The sequence below is a fragment of the Rhododendron vialii genome, chromosome 13a, assembly GCF_030253575.1.
Source record: "Rhododendron vialii isolate Sample 1 chromosome 13a, ASM3025357v1".
Classification (NCBI taxonomy): domain Eukaryota; kingdom Viridiplantae; phylum Streptophyta; class Magnoliopsida; order Ericales; family Ericaceae; genus Rhododendron; species Rhododendron vialii.
The window spans coordinates 16,219,109-16,230,316 of NC_080569.1; the positions used below are offsets into that span (position 1 = coordinate 16,219,109).

At 38.0% G+C, this 11,208-nt stretch overlaps 2 protein-coding genes across 2 annotated transcripts; both read left to right on the plus strand.

The window, feature by feature from the left end:
- Positions 1–667: 667 nt before the first annotated feature.
- Positions 668–7,028, plus strand: LOC131313010 (gamma-soluble NSF attachment protein). Its single transcript, XM_058341055.1, has 9 exons — positions 668–839; positions 1,874–1,941; positions 2,329–2,413; positions 2,528–2,686; positions 3,865–4,002; positions 4,106–4,184; positions 5,022–5,101; positions 6,159–6,288; positions 6,781–7,028. Exons 1-9 carry the CDS (start codon positions 793–795, stop codon positions 6,871–6,873), a joined length of 879 nt encoding a protein of 292 aa, XP_058197038.1. The 5' UTR covers positions 668–792; the 3' UTR covers positions 6,874–7,028.
- Positions 7,029–9,508: 2,480 nt separating this feature from the next.
- LOC131313011 (fasciclin-like arabinogalactan protein 21) lies at positions 9,509–10,689 on the plus strand. The gene has a single exon (XM_058341056.1). It carries the CDS (start codon positions 9,813–9,815, stop codon positions 10,611–10,613), a length of 801 nt encoding a protein of 266 aa, XP_058197039.1. The 5' UTR covers positions 9,509–9,812; the 3' UTR covers positions 10,614–10,689.
- Positions 10,690–11,208: the final 519 nt, after the last annotated feature.

Sequence of the window (11,208 nt, forward strand, 5' to 3'; positions counted from 1 at the left end):
GTATTTGGCAATTTTGAACCGTTGGATTTATCTATATATAAGATTCAAAAAATAAGTTAGGTTTTTATATATATCCATTAAAATTTGGGTTCGGTCTTTGGTGTGAATACCGTATACTGTAAAACGAAAATTTAATGATTTTTTTATGTTAAAACTCAAACAAATAAGTCTATAATCACACATTCATTTACACATTCACACACTACGGTAAATATTTTGGGGGAGAGAATACTGTCCACAATACATATTCCCTCCGTCCTATTTTGTTTGGGGTCCGGCTAAATACAACTGCGAATTTACTACATGTAGCCAATTCATAAAGGGAATTTTTGAATTCCCTTTATGAATTGGCTACATGTAGTAAATTCGCAGTTGTATTTAGCAGCACTCTTTGTTTGTCAACTTTCATTTTTTCTATCAATTTTCAACTGCATATATCTTTTTGTTATGAATTTTAAAAAATATGTAATATGGATCTTGTTTGATAGATCTAAATAAATTCTATTACACAAACTTTTTTAAATTCATATATATAATTTGAAAGATATAATCAATCAAATAATAACATATAAGTATATAAAATGAACATACAAAATTAGAATGGGAAAATCAGAATTGAGGGAATATTGTGAGTATAACGTGGCACTTGATTATTCGACGTTAACGGTCCACAGATTCAACGGGGTTTATTAGACAGAAAGAAATCTACGCACAAGATCTAGAGCCCCAATTCGAAGTAAAGACCAAGTGCGCTGTACGCCCCCACCCCGAGAAGCTGATCTCCCTCGAGCCATGGCCGCTTCCGATCCTGAAAAGCTTATGATCAAAGCCGATAAACTGTCAGTCTCTCTCTCTCTCTCTCTCTCTCTCTCTCTCTCTCTCTCTCTATATATATATATATATATATATATATATATATTCAGATACTTATATGTACATACATCATCTATGTGCATATTTGTCACCTTGTTTGGACGGTCACAATTGCGTTCGCTTTTTTGTTTCTTATCTGATTTGTTTTGATTACATGGTTCGATTGAGTATTAGCATCTACGCCGCAAGCTATTTTTTTTCCGAATCTCTGGTTTATATGGTTAGAAATCTTTTAATACGATTGAAGGTACAAAATCAATTCAAATTGCCAATCCACGGATGGAACGAGAAATGGAAGCAGAAGATAGAAAATGCGAGAAAGTTGAATAAATTCTTTGTTTTTGGTGGACCTAATTGACTTGCTGATGGATACATTGAGATCATAGGGATAGTACCATGGGCTTGTGTATTTGAGGTGCTTTATTGAGGTCTTTATGATAGTAGGCATGTGTATATATACAAGGAATGAAATCATTTCGTTTCATTGAAACTGCCAAATGTTTTTTATCTTTTCTCGAAAGCCAAACGAATCAAGCTATTCGAGTTCTAGTTTGTGTTCAGCTGGTTAAAGCTCGTTTGAGATCAATTTGTTACACAAACAAACCAAATTTTAAATTTTTTGAAGCTCGTTAAGTTTTCAAACCAAATTTGAACAAGCTACTATTCCGCTCATTCATATGTTTTTTATGTACAAAAATATCAAGCTACTCGAGACGAGATCGGTTTGTGACCGGCTCAATTATAGCTCGTTTCATAACGGCTCGCAGATAAACAAGTCAAGCTTGATCATACCATTTTGAAGGTTGTTAAGCTGTCGAACTGAGCTTGAACAATTCTTTGCTTGGGTTTTGGGTTCATTTATCAATCAAAAACATCAGTGGTATGCCGAATTGTGAAAAAATTCTAGCGAAAAGAATGTTTTGGTTTGACTGTTTTTCTGTAAACATGATGCCTTTGTCTTAATATCCGGATTGATTGATTCTATCTTTTGGCATCCCAGAACGAAACTTAGCCTAACAAGGTGGAGTGCTGACTGGAAGAGTGCTATTGGTTTATATGAGCAGGCTGGTAGGTAGCCTATGCATGTTCTTGTAAACTTTTTATTTATTTTTATCATATTTAGTTTTTGCTACACCATTGCTTTGCAATTTACTCCCTCCACCCCAACTGTCCCCAAAGGAGTATTACGATTTAGGAAAACGCTAAACCCAAAAAAAAACAACCACATTCACTTCATCTTCTGGTTTTACTGTCTAAAATTTCCCTTGGAAAGGTTGCGAAAAGGAATTTCTTTGGCTTCTCCATTTTGAACCACTGAAAGTTCATTTTAGGGACGTCCAAAAATTGGAAGAAGACACTCACATTTTGGTATGCATTTGCGGAGGAATTTATGCTTATAATAACATTTCGAGGAACCTTTCACATCTCCATTAAGATTGTTTTCTTCTGCTGTAGCAAATGGGTTCAGACTTGCCAAAAATTATGAGAAAGCAAAAGCGGCATTCGAGAAAGCTTCCAGAGGACAAGAGATGCTCTCTTCGTAACCCCCTTTCCTTTAACTGTTGTTGCTCACCCATTGGGCATAACTTGATCTTATTTTTAACCTTCTGGGTATCTTTATTTCCTCTATTGGCTATCTTTAACGGGGAAACAGGCCCTGGGATGCTGCTAAACATATGGAGTCTGCTGCTGCTTTGGCCAAGGAATTAAGCAATTGGAGTGAGGTTGCTGATTTCTACAGAAGGGCATCTGAGTTATACATTGAATGTGGGAGGTCACAACCTGCGTCGGATGCTCTTGCCAAAGGTGCTCGGTAGGCCTCTCAGCTTTGACATCTTGGTATCTTAGCTTTCATATTTGTGTGCTCGGTAGGCCTCTCAGCTTTGACATCTTGGTATCTTAGCTTTCGTATTTGTGCTTATCTAATTTTGTCTTTCTGCAAGTGGAGATTCTTTCTTCTTCTTCTTTTTTTCCTGTAGTTGTTAGCATCTCTTGGTATACAAAGAGAAACTTCACTGCATGCTTGCATTTTGCATTGGAATGGAGTTTTATTCTTGCGAATTTTGCATTTCTCTGTCAACTTAAAAATGTCAGGGCCATCTAGGTACAACCCTTACAAAACCAAGTGTGGTTTTGTGGAAACCAAATAAAAGAAAAATCAATCTGAATTTTGTTTCTGCATCTTTTTGTTCATGGGCTCAACCGGTTCACTTATCAAATTGAGAATTACTTTTGGTGCCGTTCATGAATATTGCTGTACGTGGGCCATGTGGCCTTCAATCTGTGTTTGCTCCTTGTTCCCTTTGTCAACCTTTTGTTAATTTCTTGGTGGTTTAATATTTTTGTCATTGTTCAAACCACCGAGTTAGCGCTATACAGAAGATAGGCTGACTCACTTAAATAGGATCTTTTCTATGGATTGATCCGTATCCTTTCATACATTAGCAACAACTTAATAGTACGATTTAGAGTTCTTGTAGAGTGGGATCATGCAGAACAGCCTCTCATTATGTCGCTGCAGGGAAATTGGGCATATCAAATGGTGTGGATTGTAGTTTCTTTTCCTGTCCTCCTGCCCCAGTATCTGGGCCAAGTTAACGACCATAGTTGATTCTATGATTCATTCTAGACTCAAATACCCGCTTTAGTTTTTTCCTTTGCTTTACAGTGTATTGTTTTGCTAGTAATAAGAGTTTCCTTTTGAGTATGATTTGTTCAAGAATCTTCTAATTGAAAGTGATTAGGTTTTCTTGAATCCCACTTGTTATTATACATAAGAATAGTTAGCTTTGTGTGGTTAATCTGCGTTGGCTATGCCAATGGTTGCTTTTCTATCCGTCTTTGTGCCTGATTAAGATAAACAACTACTAGAATCTACAGTTGGTGGACTTCTCTTCTTTGCTGATATGTGGTCCTTCTATGGGTTCCTGTTTCTTATTCAGCACATTCATATGAAATCAAATATGGAATATTAATATTACCATATTTCAGTGTTTTGGAAGATACTGTGCCTGATGAAGCTATTCGGCTATACATTGATGCTTGTGAGATTCTGGAAGAAGATGGAAAGGAACAGATGGCATTTGATCTCTATCGTGCTGCCACAAGTGTTTACATAAAGCTTGAGAAGTAAGAGCATCTTTTTACTCTAAAGGGAAGCATAAATTGCTTTTCTTATGTGCTCGAGAGAACTTCTATTATGATGTTTAAGTTTTTTGGTTTAACCCTCAAGGTATGATGATGCTGCAACTTTCCTGTTGAGATTGGGTTTGGCAGCTGATAAGTGCAATGCTACCCATAGCCAGTGCAAGGTGCCTAACCTTTTTTATCATTCGTTTTTCTCCCTTTCATCATCTATTTTCTCTTTGATTGTCCCTCTACTATTTGGAAACATTCTTTAGTCCCCACTTCCTCTGTGTCATTGTTTGAAATATCCACTTGCTTCAACTACGATATGTTTCGTGATAGTTTTTGCTAGTTGTAAGATTTGCTAGTTTCTCCTTGCTTTGGTTATGTTGCAATCTATATATGATCCATGCAAATTCTCGAGCGCGCGCGAACAGTTATAATTTAACATAATGCTCACATTAAGTGTATATGTCGTTAATCTTTTTCATTGTGCTTTTAAATACTCCTCCTTTCACCATGCTCAGTCTGAGGGTTTGTATGGTCCCGTATGCAATGGATTCAAGTCAATGAGAGTAGTTGACAAAATGATGAGAAAGAAGCTTAATAGTACTGTTCTACAGAAAATGAGTGGAGAATAAACGCAAGATCACACTTTGGTGATTGGATTTGTTTTTGAACCAGATATATAGGAGTTGATGTAATAATGACAACTTTATCATTGGTAATTTGGGATATATTCTCAATTTGTTTCTTGTTTTTCCTTCTTGAATGGTGCATTATGATATATTTAGTTTTAATACCCATGTTCCAAGTATGATTCAATCATCTTCGCTTCGATTATGTTGCTTACGTTTTTCAAATGTTTTGTAATGGCGTGGTTTTTCTTAGCCTCCTCTCACTTATGCCTAATGGGGGAGCGTATATGCTGAAAGCTGAATCGCGTCATTGGATTTCTCTCTTTCTTTACTTAGTGTAATTGGTTTCAAAGAAACACTCTTAACATACTTTTTTGGATGCAGGCATATCTTAGTGCAATCATCGTGTACCTTTATGCTAATGATTTCAAGCAAGCAGAGAAATGCTACAATGACTGTTGTCAGTAAGATCATTATTCACGATTCTATATGACCATGTATATTCACCAACTTTCATTTTGGGTATATTTGGTGACACATTGTATTATGAGACCAACACAAGCAGGAGTTCTTCTCATACTCATGTTAATGTTAGAATATATAAGAGTTATCGAATTACTTCAAGTGGGACAATTTGCAGGATAATGGCATGCAAGTTTTACTCTAGTTGAGATTCATTTTGGCAAATTTCTTCGACTTCTAGCCCGTACACTTCCATCAGTGTTCCCTACCACCAGAAGAAAATGAAACGAATTCCTATTGATTTTATGGCTTCTACCTGGCTCTGATTTATTGTCTGTTGATTGTGTTGCCTCTGATTGTGCCTTTATTCCTTAGAAAATGTGGTCTGTTTAATCATCGAGACTAGTTTCTCGTGTGGGGAAAATTGCAAAGAAAACCAAGGTATCTACTTATTGATTGAATAGGAGGCAGCCAAGTTATTTTGGAAGTCGATTCTTTGGGCTTAGTATTTTTCCTTATGCTTAAGGTAATCCTAAATGCTTGTCTTTTGTAGCCTTGCATTTTAAAACTGTTTTTGCTCTCTTTTTGTTATTGTAATTTTTTATCAACCCATTGTTAAACCACCTTCGGCTTAAATGGTACCTTTTCATATGGATTGCAGGGTTTAGGCATTCCTTGGATGCTTTTTATGAGTGTATCCTTCTACTGTCAAGGATTTTGTTTGGTTTTTTCTTTTCTTACTTTCATTTTATATGCATTGGTGAACCATGTACAAAGGATTGTCCTAACTAATTTGTTTGTATTGGTATAAATTACTCATTTCCCTCAGGCTTTAGCTAATATAGCATGCACCATCTTTTTAGACAGCCCTCGCGTCATTTGGCGGAAGCTAACTTAGTTGTTTGCAGAAATTAATTAAATTCCAAAAGTATGCGCCAGATTAGGGGCTCATTAAACAATTGCAGACATGTGCATGAGGTGGTGTTATATTATATTCCATGATGATGTTATTTAGAATGAAGTCACGCTATAATTTGACCTCTTTTGACTTCTCTACAGGATTGATGCATTTTTTAGCAGTGATCAGAATCGTTGTGCTAGTAAACTTTTTTCTGCATACACGGATGGTGATGTTGAGGAGATCAAACGTGTGGCTCAGTCAAGCACTGTAAAAAATCTTGACCATATGGTAAGTCTTGTGAACCATTAGAACCCTATTGTTTCCTGGGATTCTCTTGTCTGGTTGTAAACACTGGTCTGGGCTTGCTTTCTTAGTCTGGGCAAAGAATGTAGTGTTATTGGATAGAAATATATCTAGGTTGTAATCCTCAGAGACTGTTTTGCAGAATTTGAGTTCTAATTGTCTAGAAGTTGACCTAAATAAACCCAGGGCAAAGCCAAATGGAAAGAGAGTGAATTTAGTAAAACCATAAAGGTCTGGTGTGTCTAGCATTGATGGGGTGAAATCCACAAGCTATGGGCTCAAGTTCGAGGGAAAACCGAAGAAAGATGAACAGAAAAAAGAAGGATAAACTAACTTCATTCCCCTGGCAAGAAAAAATGCGCTAGTTCCTCACCATATAAGATCTTTGTTGGCCTCTGACACCAGTATGGAAATAACTTGGGACAGATTAATTTGGTTAATTATCTTGATGGATTTTACTGGAATGAACGGCTGCAGATCATCAGGCTTGCAAAGAAGTTACCAACCGGTGAAGTGAGTGCACTGAAGGCGGAACAAGAGGAGGCACTGGATGAAGACGATCTGACTTAGCTTATTCTTCCAAATCATCTTGATTGATCATGCGTTATCTTTTTCTTTTATCTTTTTATCGTGCATTTTCATGTATATATGGAGCATATGAACATGACTTGGTTCCATCTGTACTATTGGTTTTATTAACTTGATATAGACAAACGAGTTATGAATGGGGAGTGTTGTAGAAAGTTTCTATCTCAGGAGGGTTTATCGGTTTTGCTTTATCTTTGGGCCTGTTCAATTGGTCGGATTAGATATGAGAGATTCAATTGAGAATCATATGAGACCTCATTTCAGCGTTGCACCCTCCCTTTAATGCACTGGACTGCACTACTGTATTTGTATTTGCGAAAAAATTCAGTATTTTGTTCTACTTTCTCATGCGCGCGATTCTTTTCTCCTGGCATGTAAACTTGCACAAGAGCACCGAAGTCTTGTGTTTTGGATCTTGGATTTGTGGATACATTTCATTTATTTGTGTTTGGATATTGGATATGTGGAGACATTTATGGAGAGAAGAAAGATATAAACATAAATAATGTGGAGGGTCAATTTTTTATTTTTTATTTTTTGTGTGCGCGCGCTCTCTCGGTTATTTGCCATGCTATTCGTTAATCTCATCTTAAATTTAAAATTCAGTCGTACCAATCCTGTAATAGGAGTATCCATTTCATTGTCATTCAATAATTCGAACATATTATCATGGAACCAACACAAAATCTAGTTTTCTATACTAGTCATATAAGAGTACGCATTTCATTCTCATTTAATAATTTTATTAAATCGTAAGAAAACGTTACAATACATGCCTTTATATAGGTATGCATAGCATGCACTCCTTAACTTCATAACATTTGGGATTCATATTTATGATTAATTTTGTACAAAAGTATATTAATTTGGGATTGATGTTAGGAATTTTTATCCAAAATATTGTGAATTCTTTTTTTTAAATATTATGAATGAAGTGGTGCATACCGTACATAACCAACCAATAAGAATGTGTATCATGTGTTGTAGAATTTCGCTCAAACGTATTACTACTATCACGGAAGAAACGCAAACTCCATCCCCCACTCTCCTTTCCCTTGAGAGAGTGTAGAATAAAAAAAATTTGGATAAAAAAGAAGAGAAAAGAAAAGAAGAAGAAGTCGTTCTTAGTTAACCAGGTGGCAGGTTGGTAGTAAAGTTTCACAAGGGTTAGGGATTTCACTTTAGGTATCACATTGATCTGTTTCCATTTCCTTGTAAATCGGAGGGATTACCAGTTTCATTCTTAATTGTTTTCCATATTTTTAATTACTACTACCACAACAACTTTTCTAAGTTTTCTCAATTCTTTTGGACTACTTGTCTTATTGCCCGCATCTCTGTCTCTCTATCACCATCCGTATATTGTTGTACCAACAATTTAGGAAATGTAATTATTCATTTTCAAGAAATTACACGAATCCTTTGACAAGTTTGAATTCATCTCTTTCTCTCTAATTGAATCAAATACTCCTAAAACAGCATTACTTATTTATTTATGAAGGAGGAGGAGTATTTCTCTAATTCTTTGGTCCCTAGTACCAATAGCAAATATTGGGGACTAATATATTTTGCTCTCTCAATGAAGACATAGCCACAAATGAACGGCTGAGATTCATTTTCCATAATCTTGATACCCCACAAACCTTATTCGGAAAATACCATAGTCTAATTGAAAATCAGTCTCTCTTCAATTCATCACAGCCCGAATCTCTCTCCATGACCATGCCAAAATTCTTACCTACCTATTTTTCTTTGATTTTTTTTTTTTTGTAGCAAAAACTGTCCAACGAAACCATTGTTCAGCAAAATAATTGGTAGAAGGTGAATTAATTAAAAAAAGTGGGTTCATAACAATTGATTTTTGAATCCACCATTGAAGGTTAATTAGGAGCAATGACCATTATCATCTGATACTTAAAATTTTCATAATAATAACGTAATTTGCAATCTGATTGCATGGTTTGCCATTCAAATTCAAGTGGGTTAAACTTAATTTGAAAAAACTGTTGCCGAAAGTCCAATTTTAACTAAGTACAAACACGATCTTCGCCAGTATTCGAAATGGGTATGTACAATTTTGTGGAGAATGTTTTTTGGGAGGGGAGAGAGAATATTGGAAAAGAAAGAGAGGACCTCCGGAAAAGAGGTGAGTTGGGTGGTCGTGGGTTGTGAGGGTGGAGAGAGAGAGAGAGAGAGATTATTGGATGTTAGCAGGATAAGGCGGATGTTGTAATAAATTGATTTTCAGCCGTTGGATTGAATTGGAGGATCCTTCAATTCAAATTTAACGGTTGTAAATCAGTTCTTCATGTATGGTATTCTCTCCAATAATTGAAGAGAGATTCGGGCTGTGATGAATTGAAGAAAGATTGATTTTCAATTGAAGCTTTGGGTTGTGAAGACCGTGAACAGGAGAGAGAGAGAGAGAGAGAGAGAGAGAGAGAGAGAGAGAGAGAGAGAGAGAGAGAGAGATTATTGGGTGTTAGTGGGATAAAGAAGATACTATAAACAGCTGATTGTCAACCGTTAGATTTGAATAGAAAGATTCTCCGATTATTAGAGGATTTGAGAGGAGCCAAACTCGTTTTTGTTGCACTCTCCAGTCTCACCCCAAAAGATGAGATTTGGCGGGAAAATACTGTTATTCTGTTACTGCTCTCTGAGACAACTGTAACCATAACAACCAACAAAAAAACCAAGAAATGGATCTCTCTCTCTCTCTCTCTCTCTCTCTCTCTGTGCACATACGTGTAACAGTTATATTCACCTTCTGATTAGTTCTTATTAATTGATCTCCAAGTCCAAGGCACACTTTGAACAAAGCCCCAAATTGGTCTCTGATTAACTCTCTCAACCAAGATTCGCATAGATCAAGAACTTAACTCTCTCTCTCTCTCTCTCTCTCTCTCTCTCTCTCTCATATGGCAAACAGAGACTCTCTCCACCTCCTCCTGGTGGCCCTCACCATATCCACCCTCCTCCGCCCCATCTCTACATCCCATTCCTCTCCACATTCATCTTCTCCCCCCACCACCGCCACCACAGGCACCACCTACTCCACCATCCGACCACCAAAACCCTCATCACCACCACCACCACCGTCTCTCCCCCCACAAGAACAACTCCTCGAAAACATAGTCTCCGCCCTACTCACCGCCGGGGACTTCCGCCACTGGGCCAACCTCCTCTCCGCCACCGACCCATCAACCCTAACTACCCCACTCTCCACCGCCACCCTCTTCGTCCCGTCCGACCAAGCCCTCTCCCACTTCCCCACCCCCACCGCCTCTCCCCTCATCTCCTTCGACCCTTTCCTCATCCCTTACCACATCATCCCCCAACGCCTTCCTTTCTCCGACCTCCAGCTCTTCAAACCCCTCACGCGCCTCCCCACCCTCTTGCCCTCCAACTCCATCCTCATCACCGTTAACTCCCACTCCAATTTCTCCGTCGACGGGTCCCCCATTACCCACCCCGACCTCTATGTTAACTCCGCCGTCGCCGTCCACGGCGTAAATAACGTCCTCGATTACTCCGTTTACGGCGGCGGCGACCGACGGTCTCCCTCGTCGCCGGTAATTACCAAAGGCCCTGAAACCGAAACGGTGGCACCGCCATACGTTCCGTGCTGTGGGACGAAATCGGGTGCCGCAGGGTTGGGCAGTGACGAGTTTACACTCGTTTTGGTGGTTGTTGGCGCCGCTTTTGCATTCAAGATTTGACAGATGAAAAAGGCGGTTAATTACAGTGTTTGTTGTGCCGTGTTTGGCTCGCAGGTTTCAAAATTGGTGTTTTGCTTGTTTTCTCGATCTGCAGTTATAGCTTAGCTAGTTTGGCTGTTTAGATATTGGGGTTATTAATTCTTGTTGATGTTTTTAATAATAATAATAATAATAATAATAAAAATAGAATAGAGTTGGAGAGTCGGAAGTAGATGTTGGTGGTGGTGTGTGAGAATTGAGTGTCAGAAGCATAGTTATTAATCCCGTACCGTACCGGCCGGTACGTACCGAATTTCAGAGAAACCGGTACCCTAACTCTCCAATACCGTTCCGGACAAAATACCGGTCAATACCGGACGATACTGGTCATCTCGGAAAAAACCGGCCGGTACCGGCGTACCGGAAATTCCGGCCGAGATTTTGCATCATTTTTTTTTTCCGGTCTAGTTATTATTTTTGGTCAAAAAAAGGAAAAAAAAAATGTTTCAGATATTTTTTTCCCAAAAAAAATAAAAAAATGTTTTTCAGAATTTTAGCAAAACGTGGGCTTAACCATATTACGTGCGCGAGGCTCAAATCCGGGATTTGCACCCCC